The following is a 16,777-nucleotide window of genomic DNA, read 5'->3' as shown; positions in this document are numbered from 1 at the left end:
AAAAAGAAAAAATTCAAATAGAATAACAATATAGCTAGCACTGCAGTAAACAGGACAAAGAAAAACTATAGGCCACTGAGATTCAATTCTGCTTTAATTACACTTGCCTGACGTAAAGATATTAAAAGGCTGATGGACAGAGAGGACTAATGACCTCATCTACTCTTTCCGAAGGCTTTAGTTATCTATTGTATTGTTCTAAACGGTAGGTTTTTCTGTGATTCACTGTTTAGTAGGCTATTGCCAAGGGGGATTTGTTATGAGCATCTGTGTAGCAGTTAAAAAGACTTGCTAATTCTTTCTTCCTGTTCCTGTCCAGATGGCGGGTGTTGCACAAATCTCTTCTTGGTGTCCCACTGTGAACTGCTCATGTGGGTGAAACTGATTTCAAAAGACCTGTAGGTCCTTCGGTTTCTTCTGTGCCTACTGCACCCTGATCTACCTTAAGATAAATCTGAGATCCTGTGTCCAGACTGGCTGTGGACAGACTGGTGCTTTTATTTCCTGAGGATCAGGATGGGGTTGAAAACACTACCACATGCATCGTACAGCCTCCAAACAGGAGATTACTTTTGCCTGGTTGAAACCTATGCCAGTTTGCATCCATGTAGATATGCCTTTAGAAGCACATGGCTGAAAAGTTCAAGAGGTGTTTTTGTCTATCTGCACCCAGTCTTAGTGGCTCAATATTGAAAATCTCAGTTAGTCTGGAAACCCTTCTACAGACTCCACTACTGTAGGACCTGGATCCTGCCTTAGCCCACCACTGGCTGTTTCCTGGTTGCTTTTGAGATCTCCTGTTTCCTGATAGAAAAGACAGTTTGTTTAGTATAAGCCATTTGTCTAACAACGCCCTTGGTCTAAAGCTGATCTATGGAAGCATGATCTGACAAGAAATAGAAATAATTAACTTCTGAAGTAACACACAGCTTTGTCATTCTGTACATGAATTGAAAATTTCGTAATGCTAAATCATGTTTTAGCATAGATACTGATACAGTGCATGCTGGGTGACTTATGCACAGACATGCTCGGGAAATCTAATTAACTGATATACTAGCAGTTTACAGACTGATCCTCTTCAGTCAGTTTAACTGCTATAAAATTGAATTAGGAAAGCAGGTAGAGAATCAGTGTGCTTTTTAAGAACACTGTTCAAAACCTGAGAACTAGAAGATAAAATGTTGGTGCCTGTTGCTTTGTGAAATGTTCTTTTCATGTGTGTTAGGGACTTTATTGTTCACTTTTTTTTTTAAGAGGAAACATAAGAGTATAACATCTGAATAGGTGTATGGAAAAACTGAACTACTATGGATCAATTACCATATGATTTTATCCAGTGGCAAAACCAGAAAACCAAAGAAGTGAAATTTCCACTTGACTTCCCTGCCAAAATCTCAATAACTTTCTGAAGCAGTAAAGGCAAGGGTAGTCTAATAAGGACAAAATAATTGTTGCTGCAACTCCAGTTATGCAACACAGTAGGTTTTCATGGAAAGCAGACTTTTCTGGAGATGTAGTCAAGAGAAGGTTAGATTCCAGTATTTTCATGACACCGTTTTCCTTTGAGTTCTGCATCTACTAGAAGTGCGCATGCATTCAAGGAATTTCACTGCTTTGTGAAGTAGGAAGATACCGATGCAATCCAGATGCATGGGCTCAGATTTTTCTGCATTTTTCATTTTTACAGTAGAGACAAATGAAGTCAGTAATTTTTGTGATTAACTGCTTATTGCTCTTGCCTGATGCCTTGTAATGGACTCCTACCCAGAGCAAAGAATGTTGTTTTTTTTAAAAAAAAGATGTTTTCATCTTGTCATAGGTTCATAGATGGTCCCCCCTGTCCCCGTCCCCCCCCCCCCCCCCGTCCCCCCCCGGAATACTGGCTGCCTTTGCATTGTGAAGACCAGATGCCAGATAGTTAAGAGGTGTAACTTCTTGCTTAAGAAAAAAATAATGGGCTTTTTGTTTTGTGTGCTTACCATGACAACAAAAATAATGGAGCTGCAATTCTACCATTGCCAAATGTTGACAGCTGAAGCCACAACCATTATAAAATTCAGAAGAAAAGAATGTTGACAGCCTGCAGAAATCAGGGTTTTAATTACATGATCATGGCTGAAAAAATTCATCAGTCATTTTTTTGTTGTAGTGTTTTTCCGAAGATTGCTGTGTCACAGTGGCAAAGCTACGTATATGCTAACGTTGACTGCATTTCAGAAATGGTGAGAAAGCCCCTTTAACCTATTATGTTTGGTATTGGCAGAGACCCTTCCCACACTGGTTAGAGAAAAAATACAGATATTAATTGGTTTCATATATTTCCGAGGAAGAAAAGGAGCCCCAAACCCTTCAGTCCTGCCAGATTCCCCAGCTCTTTCAGGTAGTCTGGTAATGCTGTTTCTGCCATGAAGTTTCCTTAGGTTATTTTTTAATTGCTGGCAAGTCTGAGTGACTTCAGTGCTTTTTAGAATCCATCTGATTTGTAAAAGCACATGTATAGATGAAAGCATAGCTACCACAATTTCGAGCAAGAAGACCCCAAATCTTTCCCTGCAGCTGCCTGGGACTGTGCCATTCCGACGTGTACTAAGCCACATGATGCCACGGGGCTGTGTCTTGTAAAGCCGCCAGTTGGTGTGGCTTTCCAGCAGCGCAGGGCCACTGTGCCCTCCTGTAGGGGCAAAGCAGTGTGCCCACTGAGCAGCCAGCTGCTGGGCTTGGGCTCAGAGGGCTCTGCCGGGGTGTCCAGGCAGGCTTCCAGGTGATGGTTTCTGAAGCATCCCACCACAAGTGGCATGTTGTCGCCTCCAGTTTGATCAGTGCTAGATCAGAACCCCAAGGCTGTTGTTGCTTCCAGTTAGAGAACTTGTTCTGTGGTGAGATTCCTCAAAAAAAAACAAGGCATGTGCTGAAGATAAGCTGCAAATAAGAGGTAAACTAAGCAGGTCTAACCAGAGTGGCCAGTGACTCCCAGTTAAGAGAGAGGTCAGAAAAGGCCATTTGGTCTAGAAAAGTTTGGGATATGCTGAAAACCAGTGGCTCTCAGTCATTTGGAATGTAGACTCTCTGGTACCATCAAAAAGATGGCATTCGTTGTCCTGAGCTGCTGTTGTTACTGGCCAGACTGTGCTGTCACTGCTACTACTGTTTTTGGTTTTCACTATTTTAAGTGCCAGGTTAAGTGGAGACCTTAGGAAACAGTCCCAAGGTAGTGAAGATGAGGCCCCTTGGGTTTCTGGCTGGAGCAGTGCCTAATGACCACAAGCAACTGAAGAGTGCATTCGTTACATGATGTTGTGACATGTTACTGGCTGGATTCTCTGAACAAGTATATTCTTGAATGCAGTATATGTAAGCATTCTGAGTGCTCCATTAATCAGGGTACTGGAATGATAAGCTCACTACATTCTTAGACTTAAGTCATTAAGTTGGGGGGGGTGGGGGGTGCCTTAAGTATATTTAAGTGCTGTCTCTTAGCATATATTTCGTTTCTTTCTTAGCGTTGCCAGAAGCTAAGAAAATCCCGAGTCGGGAAAAATAGGTCCCGGGAGGCAGTGAGAGGTTGCTCCGCAGCCCGTCCCTGACGCCGGGGATAAGCCCCTGCGCCGCCGGGCCGAAGGGCACGCAGCGCCGCCGGGCCGAAGGGCACCCAGCGCCGCCGGGCCTGCGCGGGGGGCAGCGGGGCGGTGCCCGGCGCCGCATGTGGCCTGCGGGAGCGGCGGCGGCGCGGTGCGGGGTCGCAGTGTGAGTGAGTGCGGGCCGGCGGGGGGGGGGGGGGGGGGGGGGGCTGGTGCGGCGGGCGGCCTGTCCCCGCAGCGGCGCGGGGCTGTGCTGTCTCCTCGCCGCAGGCAGCGGCTGCCGAGGCGTGGGGGCCGGGGGCGGCAGCGCCGCGGGCCGCGCAGGGCAGGCGTGGGGCGCCACTCCTCCGCGCTGCAGGGCCGCGGTGGCCTGGGCAGCTCCGCGCCGGCCGAGCCCCGCAGCTTCCCCCGACCTCTGAAGCCTGCGGTCCTGATGAGGTCAGTCCTGGTGATGACTGAGTGTTTCGGTGCATCCCCGTTTGCCGTGTAACTTAACCTGGGTGTAAGCAGGGCAGCAGGCCCGGCGAAGAGGCTCGGTGCTCCGTTTCTGGCGTCGTTCCTACCGCTGTGGTCCAGCCTCAGGTGCGATCGCTCCGCTCGGACTGAAGAAACGCCCTGACCGCGCCTTCGGGCTGCTTGAAGCACCAGCCTGGAGCGGCCTCAGCGCAGGGCGCATCTCCCCGGGCCGGCTGAGGGCCGCCAGGCGGTGGGGAAGGTTCCTGGCCGGGTGTACCAGCAGACTGGCCTTCCCGTGAGTTACAGCCTGGTTTATGCATAGAGCATCCGCTGCCCTGTGGGTTTGAGTTGAAATGTGTAGTGATCATCTTGGGTTTTTGCTTTTAGCGACGAATAATTGTGCTGTTGGGAATGTGAGGAATGTGGAAGTTAAAATACAAGAGAGGCCTAAGGGTCCCAAAAGGTGGGAAAGTAGTTTAAGTTTGGATTTGCAGGAGTTATGGCTGGGTTGGAACGGGAGGGACCACTTGCTGCCGTGTATCACTTGGGTCCCTGTGTTTTCAGTGAGCACTGATTTGCACCATTAGTGGGTCTGTTGGCCTTCCCCTTCTTTCCCCATCGCTGCAGCCTGCAGCTGTCCTGCTCTGGGTCCCCAGCAGACCCCACAGTGAGTTTAGCCAGTATTATCTTCACGTAAGGACTTTTTGCAGTTCTGTGCTCAAGGTATTTCCTCCTGTCTCCATGGTATCTCCATTTTGTTGATCGAGCAGAGATGTGAATTTTCCCCTACATGGTATCTATCTGCCAGTTCCCTCTGAATACATTTGGAGAGCTGGAAGACTTCCAAAAGCGTTGGGCCATAGCTCTTTGCTCTCCCTTGCTCAAAAGAAAAGGGTTGTTGAGATGTTGGGTTTCTTTAAAAAAATCTAAGAATGGGGGAGATTATTTGGTCTAACAATTAACTTCCTTTCAAAGGAAGGAGTGTGGTTTGGGTGCTTGACACAGCAACTTTCCCTTCAGCTAGAGCCAAGAGCAGTTTTGTACTGGAGTAATGAAACATTTGCAGACTGGGAAGAAGTGTAAAAAGATGCCCGTTACTCTCAACACAAGGAATTTACAGGATCTTTACAATGGTGAAAAGACGAAAATCCCTTCACATTGTGAAAATTACGTTCATACCATCAGAAATGTTAGGAGGCTTCTTTGTGTGTTGATTTTTTGCATTTAAGGGACAGTTTAGGTTGGAAGGGACCTCTCAAGTTTCTTCGGTCAAATCCCCACTTAAAGCAGGGCTAATCTTGAAGATGGGTCAGGATGCTGTATTTTGTCATCCTTAATGGTATTTAAAAGCTCATGAAATCTTGATGAGCATGTTACCAGGTTATTGTGAATTGTAAATTTTCTTTATGGGACTAAATATATTTGTAATCATATGACTCATTTGGGGGAGAATGTCTCATAAAAAATAATCAGCTCAACTTGTTTGGGGTATGCAAGTTGTGACAAAGCTCTGAAAGATTTTTAAGCTTAATATGGAATGTCTTGGGGTAGTTGGCAGCAGAAGAGAAGGGAATAATAAGCAATGGTCAAAGCCATTTTAGACTAGGGTATATGTGTTGGTGCAATCTTGCTTGAGAGAGTACCCATTGAGTGTTTCCACTTTTGCTCCACTGTCGTCTTAGGAAAAGTATGTGAGGAAATCTGCGTGCTACCCTGAGTTTTACTGACAACTTGAAAACACAGGCTTTCCAGATTTTTGACACAGCTGCAATGGGTCATGTTTACACTGCTAAAATAAATGTTTAGGGATAGCTATCCCCTTCATGACAATTTTTTCTCCAGTTGTAGGTGGAAGGGAAATGAGACATCTAGAAAGCCATGTTTAAACTGGTCATCTTGACACAAAGTGAAGACCATCAACTGGCACTTCAAAAAGGATTAAGACTAGGCTTGTTTAAATTCTGGTTAGCTGAGTACTAATAGACTATAAAATTACTCACTGTCATCTTGAACATCTCGTGTGGTCACCACAAAAACACACAAAAAGATGTTTTTCCTTTTTACTTTGGCCTCTGCTTTCTGTAAAGAGAAGTGCTGGTTCCCTACTGGAGGTTTTAGCAGGGTTGAGAGCCTGCAGTTGTGATAGTTCTAGAAAAAATGCAGTTCTTCAGCAAAGGGATGTTACCACTAAAGCAAGTAACAGAGCATAGAAATGCTGGGTTAACTCACCAGTACAGCCTCTATATTGAAACTTTTTTCCAACATTGTGCAGGCTTTGTAATTGTTTCCAGGGTTGTTTGTATTCTAATGGCATGCAGTGTGCATGTGTGTGGGGATTAGAAATAGTATAAGCCGAAACATTGGGAAAATACTACTTGTGAAAAATGCAGACTTGAAGCACACAGTTTATCATGCAAGTCTTAAAAGTTTAGTGCTGTGTGCCCAGCTTCAAAACAGCTTTGTGTAATTCCTGTTCCCTGTACCCACCCACCCCATAAAGAGGGTAACCATGTGTTCGCTTAAAAAAAAAAAAAAAAAAAAGTTAAATGATTAAGATACATTTAAAACAGTCTTGCTGTGGATTGGACAGCCATTCTTTCGTAACTGCTGCAGGGTGACTGTGGCATGTATTGCTCAAAGTCGCTGAGATCTGGGTCTGGTCCACAAGGCTTAAGAGCTGGACTCCTGCCTGGTCCTGCCTGCCAGTGCAGTTTGTCTTCTCTCTTGCTGGTGCTCGCATTCAGGGGGAGCTGGTGGTGGCTGATGCTTGTGCAGGCTGCATGGGTTCTGGTGAGTGCCTGCATCTAAATGTTAAAGTCTTATGGGATGCCCTGTTGTATCTTCTTCTCATGGATTATGGATTATGGGATGCTTTGTTGTATTTTCTTACTGTGCATTGCCGTTTCATGTCTCAAAGTTCATAGAGTTGGATCGCAAGGTGGTAGCATTTGTGTTTTAAGGTGGGGTGGAGGATTGTGAAGTTTTTTGGAGCTTCAGATTTCCTTAATAAACGGCAGATAAACAGAAACAAAACTGCTAGTTGCAAATGCTCAGCTGTTTTGCATTTCATCTCTTCACATGGGGTTCAGTGACATAGATATGTTGGGGCTCAGCCTGTCTTAGCAAATGTTTTAATAATCCTGGTGGCTCTTTCCCATGCATATTATTCAGAGTGGCTCACTATGGTGCTTGCTTAGAAGGGGAGGAATTTCAGTATCACCATGCAAAGCTGCTTCTTCCATTCCCTTATTTACTTAAATAGCAAAAGATTCTGCATATTTGAATAGGGGTTTGGGTTTTTTTTGTCACTGAGGGGACATCAAAGAGTCCCTCTAAACTAAAAAGGTGTGTTGACTACGCTTAACGATCTCTCTCTCAGCTACAACTGAGAGAAGCTGGCTTTTAGCAATGATAATAATGCCAATAAAAAGCTATGGGGGATCCACTCATTAATCAGTTGCCACAGATTTCATAACATTTGTATATACAAATGACATGCACAAGGGATTAATACTTGGTTTTTACTCCCTTCTCTTTTAAAAAATTAATTAAAAGAAAAAGAGTTCTTTACCAGACAAGATCCAAGTCCCAAGAATAGTTGAATAATCCAGCTCTGGGAGGCAGCAGGGCTGTAGCCTTTTGAGTATGCCACAGAGATTTTGAGTGTTAACACGAGGATATTGCTGCATTATGGCAATACATTTTGAACTACACTTTGATTATTCCTAAGGCTGGAGTCAGGATGACCTCTGATACGAGTGAAAGGCAGATACCAAAAACTTGTCAGTACATTATGACTTTGATAAAATGTAGAAAAAGCAGATATGCTCAAGGAAAGTTTCCCTTGGTTGGAAATAAGTGAGGTGGGGTAGAATCTGTTCTTTTATCTGTGTTGTGTTTGTGTAGACTGGCCTTGTTTCCTGCTTGGGATCATGGCTTGCTCACATTTCTAGATACTGTGATATTGCCTTCCTTGGAGCCAAGTACACTGTTAAAAGAACAAAGCAATCTTTTTTTTTTTTTTTTTTTTTTTTTTTTTTCCCCTTTTTCTTTTTTCAACCAAATGCTTTCTAGCTGTTTTTGCAGGTAAGCAGCTGGTTGTATTTGTTTGTCAGTAGTATTCTGGAGCTAGTTTTAAGGATGGAAAGGGATTTTCTCCCAGAAAATCCTAGGCACAAAAGCGAGGAGCTACTAGTTCTTGCTTTCTGAATTCTGGCAACAGCTAGCTGTGGGGATAAATACTAAGTGTGTCTCTGGTTTATTGCAGTCACAGTTCAAAATAGTAAAATTTTACTATATTTATGACAGAAAAAAACCTCTCCCATACAAAAGTATATACAGACAGCAATATTTACCAAAACAGTCTTGTCAGGGAATAGGGTTTTGCAGATGGCTCTGGAAAAAATTTGATTCTCTGTATTGTGTAATACTAAAATTGGGTGGCTGCAAATCTATAGCCCTTTGTAACACATAACTGCTGTGATGTAAGTGTACACTGACTTCTTATACTGCCAAAACTCCAATGACTCTTGTACCAGTTGTTGCTCAGAGCTGGATCTTGAATTTTGTCCATGAGACAGGGCTAAGTGTGCTTTCCTGCATCCTCTTAACTGGTACTGCCTCCCGGGAAGGTGGCTGGCAGATCTTTCCAGGCTTGTGAAACATGTGCAAGGGTCAGGATTGGGTGTTTGTGGATGGATGACAGTTAAACAAAACTGCCACCAAACCGGAGTCATTGGTAACAAGAAGTATGTTTGTACTTTAAGACTTGGAAACGTGTATATAATGGCTTCTATTGCAATGTTATCAGTTCTAACTGATGGGTGTGAGTTTAAGTTGTTTGTTCCCGATGTCATATCTGCTTTAGCAAGAGTGGAAATGGGTTAGTATGTTGAAGGTGCTGTCCAAGGCATGTTTGTAATGTTGGATCACTGTGTCTAATCAAATGGTTGCAAGTCTACATATTTCTGTCTGCAGGCATGACTGATGGTCTCTGCTTTTTGGCTTGGTGCCTGTTTTGGTTCTAGTGGTGAACTGTAAGGAACAGGAAAGGTTACCAGTTATGGTGAACCAGATAAAAAGGTTTTTTTTTTGGTTTTTTTTTTGATTCTTCTGTGGTATAGTTGTAAACTGCACAAATATATATTGGGGAGAGGGAAACATTTAATTTACAAACGTTTCTTTTTGGAAAAAAAATGAACTAAAAAACTCCACCACTGTCATACTGTAATAATTTAAGTTACTGGCTATCATAAAGGTCATCATGTTAGATGCTCTTTATTACACATGTATACTTCAATCATCTTTCTCCTCATTGCAACTAAGCACTTTAATCATGAATGTTTTTGTGAGTCCAGTAGCTGGAAGAGGCAAGAGTATCTTGTTAATAGTTTTGGTGTGGGTCAGGCACAGAACTGGAATGTAATCTAGATCTTCTAAAACCCAGTTGAGTACATTAATAAATCATTGAATTATTTAGGTTGGAAAAGACCCTTAAGATCATCAAGTCCAACCACCAAGTCCACCACAATATAACTGCAAAAGTTAATTAAAAAAAATAATTCAAATTAAGATCACATAAAATAAAACTGCTATGTAACACTAGCAGTTTAGAGGTAATGTATCTTATGAAAACCTAACACTTAATGATGGTAAATGAAATAAAATGATAACGGAACATTACTCCCTCCGATATATCCACATATACAGAATGTCTACAGTCAAACCAAAAATATCTGTGTGAGGTTTTAGTTGGTTTTTTTAATCCAGTTCCTCTTTGTCTGGGATCATTGATGTCCAGTTTAAGAACTGCTTGCTTCTTTCTCTTTCCAGAAATGTCCTTCCTGCCTGACTTTGGGATCTTCACCATGGGCATGTGGTCTGTTGGTCTTGGAGCCATCGGTGCAGCTGTGACAGGGATTGTACTTGCTAATACTGACTTGTTTTTGTCCAAGCCAGAAAAAGCTACACTGGAGTTTTTAGAGGAGATAGAGCTAAAAACTTTGGGGTCAGGTAAGATTATGGATGTTTTAGCCCACATTCTTCAATAACTGGGCTTTTATAAGAATATTTGTAAGGCCAGGGTTGGAAGAGTTTTTCTTAGTCTTTCCTAGTTATAACTCTTAGTTGGGTGTCTTGATAGCCAATAATTCTGATGAAGGAAAAGCAATCAAAAGCTGGTATTTCTGGATGAAACATGGCACACTTTTAAAAATCAGTAAAGTAATAATACCCTGTTATGCATATAGAATTTTTCTTTTTTATATAGAACTGTATTTGAATGTGGAATTTTCTGTGGTGCTTTATGTTGCTCCTTAAAGCTTTAATCATTATAAACAAGAATGGCTGAAGTTTTTGTTGATGCTTTTTTCCTGCATAAACAGAACAAAGAACATTCAAAGCAGGAGAACTATGGAAGAAGAATGGTGCAGTGATCATGGCTGTGCGAAGACCTGGATGATTTTTGTGCAGAGAGGTACTTGCTGGGCTTGGGGATTAATTAGGGAGAGTTGAGCTCTACATGCACAGATTCCCTTTAAGTAAAGGGAGGTGGTGAGTAGGATGGTCATCAAATAAATCTGAGGTATCTGAAAGGCCTTGTTTCCTAGCCCAAACTTGTCGCCAGCTGACAGCATACTTAGTTCTCTTTGGTGGTTTGTATAGTCTAGGTTCTGAGCATTTTCCTTCTGAAGGTAGTGGTTATGTGATTTTTACATCTGCCAGGGACCTAGGCCATGGTAATTAGAAAGGGAGATTACACAAAATCCGATTGGTAATGAGTCTTATGAGCTAGTTGTGTTCCACATGTCCAAAATAAATCTCTGTAAGCCAGGTAGTTTCTGGTCAAAAGCAGCCCCAGACTGGACTGGCAGAAAGCCATCAGGTAAAGCTCATCAGAAAAAAAAAAAAAAAGCAAACAACAAAACCCCAAGGAAAACAAGTGCATAAAGAGGAGTCCCTTGCTGTTCTGAATGCTGACTGTGAGGCAGGAAAGTAAGGAGTCTGAAGACAAGGGGTTACTGTTCCATAACAAGGTGGGTTGGGACACAAAGCTGGCATTAGGCTCCTTGCGTGGAGGCACAAGGAGACACTTAAAATATAATCTGAACATACCATGTGCCTAAGAACAGCCATAACTTGCACCTTGGACATTATTTTTCTCATAGCTATGGGGAAAAATAGCTATTATGTTGTTACTCACCGCTCTGTAACATGGAGTAATTAATATTGCAACCACTTAATTAAGGAATCTGCTCCCATCAGTAGTAACTGCTTAAGTATGTGTAGCATTCATGGAAGGTTAAAGATTAAAGTACTTTGCTTTCTGAACAGGTGTAGCGTAGGCAGGAGGAGAACGCGCTAAGTGCCTGACTGTGGCTTTTGCATACAGACAGGGATTCATTAATTATTTATATATATATTTGTAATGCTAACCACCCTAAATAGAAAAAAAGCACAAAATTCAAAGAATTGTTGTTTTTCTTATTCAAGAAAAAATTGAGGTGAGAGAAATTTAATTTTCTAATTCTTGGTTTTGGTTCAAAACTTTAAAAACAGCAAAAAACCAACAAAAAAAATCCAAACAAAAAAAAAATGCCAAAACAGAGGCAGTTACAGCACTGATCAGCTAATTAGGGCAAAGACTAATTTTGTATTTTAACTGTGAAAGTGTTTGAAAAAGCTTTTAAATTGTCTAAACCTATCTTGGATAGGTAAAAAATATCCATATAGACATAGTTTAAAAGGGTGCATGTGAGAGTATTGGGTGACAGGGCAATGAAAGCTGCAGGCAGGTGAGGAATGAGGCTTGTTGTATATTCAAAGCATTTTTGTGAGTTGACTCCTGCTTTTCTCCTAGGAACAGTTCAGTTGCATTTTTTTTTTTTTGTCTGTTAACTTTTCTCCATAGTGTGACAGCAGCTTATTTCCCCACTGTCACTGACTTTGAGCTGGTAGAATGGTTGAGTACGGGTGACTTGCCATACCTGTTAACCTGCAGGTGATAGGTTTTTATTTTTTTGCAAGAGACAAAATATACTTTTTTCCTGCCATCTTGCACCTTGGAAAGGATATTGAACTTTGTCCTTTTTGACAGCACCATGAAGGAATATGTACTTCCCTGGACACAGTGGTGGCATAGAAAAGAGGCTATTTTAACTTATAGATCACCGGCCTGGTACCAGTGGGAGGACTTGCTTCCATTATCTACTATAAAGGATCTCACAAATCCTACTGGAATGATGCCCTTGGATCCTTGAGAATTGAGGCCTGTAGATTTAAGAAATATGGTGTCTTTTATCTTTATCATCTACATCCTAAATCACCAGATTCCTTTTTTGTTATTTAAGATACTTTAACAGGACTGCACTTGTACATCTTATAGTCTGGAGCCAGCCGTGGAGCGATCCAGTACTCTAGTCATTGTGAAAGTGCCATGGGCTTGCTAAATATTGTAGGTATCAACTCAAGCAGTCTGAAGTAGCAGAAGAGCCACAGTTGAACTATCGGAGGGGCAAAGTGAAATGGGTATTGTTCTTTTGGGTTGTCCGTGCTTGCGGGAGAGAGAAAGTACTCTGCTAGGGTGTGCTTGTCTGCTTTTTACAAAAAGAAGGAAACAGTTGCACAGACTAAATGAAATGGTCACAGCCCCATGATAAGGCTGCACAGCTTTTTTGTGATACAGTTTGCCCACAAAAAAAAAAATAGACTTTGCTTTGTCTTATTATATCAATTTTAAATAGCAGTAGAGAAAAACAAACCAGGTCTAGTCCCAAGATGCTGCTTGGAGTCTAATCTCTTGAGAATTTTAAAACTTAACTATGCTTTTACATCATTCTTGCTCTCTCCCCTCCCAAAAGCCAAGCAAGAAGACCTAAAATAAACCCCACCAAACTGCTGAAGTGCCTTTCTCCAAAAGGTTAAACAAGGTTTGATGGTATTGCTTGCTGTCTAGAGACTGTGGCTTTACAGGGCACCCCACTGGAACATCGGTTCTCAAACATGTTAGGTTCCAATACAGATCTTTTTTGTTTTGTTTGTTATGAGAGTTTTGAACTGTATAAAAAATGCCAGGTAAAATTGTTATTAACCTCCCTTTTAGGAAGATCATAAGGCATTTTGTTGAGGGGAAAACAGAAAATAAATAATTACCAGTTTTTTAAGAAAAGAGAGGAAAGATCCAACAAGCATAAGCTATGATCCTTAAACTCTAACCACTCACTACTCAGTGTTTGGTTGTGATGCTGATGCATCCTTCTTAATTTCTTCTGGAAAAGAGTAGTGGACTGGAAAGCTGCCCTTACCCTTTCACCTACTGATGTCTTTCTCTAATATCTTTTCTCTTGTTTGTTCACCCCTATCTGTCTCCTGCTTGATACTCGCTAAATTCTAATGTCCTTCAAGCCTTTGAGTTAAGGCTTTTTGGTTAGGTGGCTAACGGACGGTCCTGTAAACTGTGTCTACTTTTCAAAGCATGGAGTTTTTTGTGGGGGTTTTGTCCAGTAAAAATGGCCTTTCTCCACTGGAGATGAGAAGAAACATATTTTCAATGCGTACTCTAATCTGTTGGAAACCTCAGAGGTCTTTGCGCAAATTGTGGGAGCAGGAGTTCCTTCAGCAGAACAAAAAAAACCAGCAGATGAGCAGTGACACCTTATACTTCCCTTATTCGCCAGAAAAAGCAGTAGTGCTTTTTTAAGTTTCTTAAGGCAACAAGCTGCAGAAGGGTCTGCCCAGTCTTATGGGCAGCAGCTGAGGGAGCTGGGGGGTTCAGTCTGGAGAGGAGGGGGCTCGGGAGTGCCCTTATCGCTCCCTGCAGCTGCCTGACAGGGGCTGTAGGCAGGGGGGGTCGGGCTCTGCTCCCAGGGAACAAGGGACAGGACAGGAGGGAACGGCCTCAGGTGGCACCAGGGGAGGGTTAGATTGGGTGTGAGGGGACATGTCTTCACCGAAAGGGTGGTCAGGCACTGGAACAGGCTGCCCGGGGAGGTGGTGGAGTCACCATCCCTGGAGGTGTTTAAAAGCCGTGTAGATGTGGCACTTGGGGACGTGGCTTGGTGCTGGGCTTGGCAGTGCTGGGTTAAGGGTTGAACTCGATGATCTTAAAGGTCTTTTCCAACCTAAATGATTCTATGATTCTGGAATACTGAAGGTGTGTGAAGAAATTCCCTGATTATTTTTGCTGGGGGATCTAGGTAGGAGAGTACATCTTCACTCCTTTACTTGTTCTACACTTGTATAGCCTGCTCTTGCACAGAGCCCTCTAAATATTTTGCAAAAAGGCTGATAAGGTGTATTTCTACTTGGAAAAAAGAATTAACTTTCTTCCAAGGCCAGAATTTCTAAGCGAAGTGCAGGCAGTATCTTTTTACTGTTCTGTAAACACTTCAAAAGATAGTTGAAGCCCTAGCTACAGGCAAGGTGTATCTGCAGCTTTGAGTTAAAAATATGTTTTCTTCAGGATTTTAATATTTTATCCAGTAAACTGAAAAAAATCTCCCTCCGTGCTTAATGAAAAAAAATTTAGTAAATTTAATGAAGACCTGCCCAGGAGTAGAACTAGCTTAAATGTCTGATTTACAGGTCTGTTTCTGCTTTGTGCCTCAAGCTAGAATTTACGTGTGTTTCTGATGCTTTTGAGATTCAAGGTGAAGCTTTCCAACCTCCATTTACTGCCTGAAATGTTTGGGTCTTTTTTCCTTTCTTAGGAGGCTTCTGAGCTCTCCTCTCTGCAACCTCAGCTGTCCAAGCTGGGTGTCCCTCTCTATGCTGTTGTGAAAGAGAAGATAGGGACTGAAGTGGAGGATTTCCAGCATTATTTCAGAGGAGAAATCTTTCTGGATGAAAAGGTATAGTGAAGTCAGTGTTCTCCTTTTGTTTAAAAACAAGCTGTTGAATGTCCTCTTTGAAGACCTTGTATAAATAATATAGATAGAATGTGGTCTCAATGAAAAAGGATTTAGTAGCATTGTAGTTTAAGAAGTTAATTAGCTTTGCTTTTCTATATATATATATCCTGCTCAGCTTACAAACTGTTCTGTAGCTGTGCACTGATAACATGCTGTTGCAGCATTATTCCTCCCCTCCCCTTTAACAGGTAAACAATATGGCCTATTAATATTTATTCTTTCTTCCAATGGCTGTGTGACTTTCTGGTGTTTATGGTGTATGAATCAAGGTGTGAAGCTGACAGAAATAATTAATTCATGATGTACAGGCCAAATTGCAGTGATGTGGCTTGTCCCAGTGCACTGGCACATGCTGTATTGCCCGTCTCATGTCCTAGAAAACCACAGCCCTGCTTACTCCTTAACCCAGAGGATGCATTTAGAAATCATTTGGCTTCTGAAGGAAAAAGAATACATAGTTCTCAAAATCAACTAGAAAGATACCTTTACTTTTCCTCCTCACTCTGCCTGTGTGAAAAAATCATTGTGATATAAAAAAAAAACCCCAAACACAAAATCCCATAAAAAACAAACACACACAAAACCAAAAACAGATGGCTGATAAAGTTTCAAGGACTTGGCACCACTGTTATCTCTTTACCAGCATTTTTATTGCCATACTTCAAAAACAAGAAAAAATATGTTTAGCACAAAGAACCCTTGTTGCCAGCAGTAGGGATGTGGATGTACATGGGGCTTAAATAAATGTGGATTAGCTTAAAATCCACATGAATGGTGGCGGTACCACGAGCTGGCTGTGTGGAGGTAAATGGTCAGGTATTGCGTTAAAGAGGTTAGTTCAGGTGTAATTTCTTTTTAGATATGCTTGGTTAGCTTTTGTGTGTTGCAGCCTTTCTTGGATACCGGATCAGCTGGTTTCCTGAATTTCATTTGGTAGGAAAAGTCTTTTTAACTTTGTTTGCTGAGATAAGTTTCTGTTTCCCTGCAGAAAGGCTTCTATGGTCCACGCAGACGAAAAATGATGATGTCAGGATTCTTCCGCTTTGGAGTCTGGCAAAATTTCTTCCGTGCTTGGAGAAGTGGATATAGTGGTAACCTAGAAGGGGAAGGATTCACCCTGGGAGGAGTATATGTGATTGGGGCAGGAAGACAGGTACTGCAGGCCATCTAGGAGGCTTTTATGCCTCCTGTGAGACCAAGTTTCTTTTCTGGAATTGTTCAGGTGCTGGTCAGTTGTTCTCCCGTGGGGATACTAGTGTATGAATTTCTCTCTTGTGTCTTCAACTAGGGTGTTTTACTGGAGCATCGTGAGAAAGAATTTGGAGACAAAGTCAGCCTTCCGTCTGTCCTTGAAGCTGCTGAGAAGATAAACCCACAAGCTTCATAAGTGGAAAATTAGTTGCACATGTTTCTGATCACAGCTTGAAATGTAGAGTGCATCCGTTTCTTGAACATGCAGTTTAATTGCTTCTTAACTAGTGATCAGCGCAAAGGAAAGATTCTCTAATCAAACGTAGAAAATTATGAAAATCCTCCTGGATCTTGTTTTTTTGTTGCTTTGCAGCCTTTCAGGTGGTCAGGATTTCAACTGCTCTTTTGTGTCTGACTGTATTAATGAAAGGCTGGGTCTAAAATTTGACCTAGCCTAGATGTTTTCAGTCAGAGACAGTCGGTTGAAAACTTGTCTACCTAGGGGAGCAAAATCTGCTAAGGCTGGAGTAATGCAGTACCAGCTGAGGTTGAAGGATAATAAAACTTCTATGTAAATGAAACGCTATTGCCTTTTGTTTTTTCATTAATGTGTAGACACATCTGTGTTTCTAGAAGACTAAA

The 16,777-nt window shown here is 42.1% G+C and overlaps 1 protein-coding gene across 5 annotated transcripts; it reads left to right on the top strand.

The window, feature by feature from the left end:
- The first annotated feature begins 3,566 nt into the window (after positions 1-3,566).
- On the top strand, positions 3,567-16,716 carry PRXL2A (peroxiredoxin like 2A). 5 transcript variants are annotated; one of them, XM_055721144.1, is made up of 6 exons: positions 3,567-3,751; positions 9,870-10,049; positions 10,421-10,512; positions 14,744-14,884; positions 15,933-16,097; positions 16,233-16,716. In XM_055721144.1, exons 2-6 carry the CDS (start codon positions 9,872-9,874, stop codon positions 16,329-16,331), a joined length of 675 nt encoding a protein of 224 aa, XP_055577119.1. In that variant the 5' UTR covers positions 3,567-3,751; positions 9,870-9,871; the 3' UTR covers positions 16,332-16,716. The 5 variants fall into 5 exon arrangements, with proteins under 5 accessions (XP_055577119.1, XP_055577118.1, XP_027673018.1 ...); XM_055721143.1 differs by having other exon boundaries at positions 3,568-3,747; XM_027817217.2 differs by lacking the exon at positions 3,567-3,751 and adding an exon at positions 3,893-4,019.
- The last annotated feature ends 61 nt before the right edge of the window (positions 16,717-16,777 follow it).

The sequence above is a fragment of the Falco cherrug genome, chromosome 9 (assembly GCF_023634085.1).
Source record: "Falco cherrug isolate bFalChe1 chromosome 9, bFalChe1.pri, whole genome shotgun sequence".
Taxonomy (NCBI): domain Eukaryota; kingdom Metazoa; phylum Chordata; class Aves; order Falconiformes; family Falconidae; genus Falco; species Falco cherrug.
The sequence above is the reverse complement of the archived record's forward strand: the minus strand, read 5'-3'. Positions and strand labels throughout refer to the sequence as shown.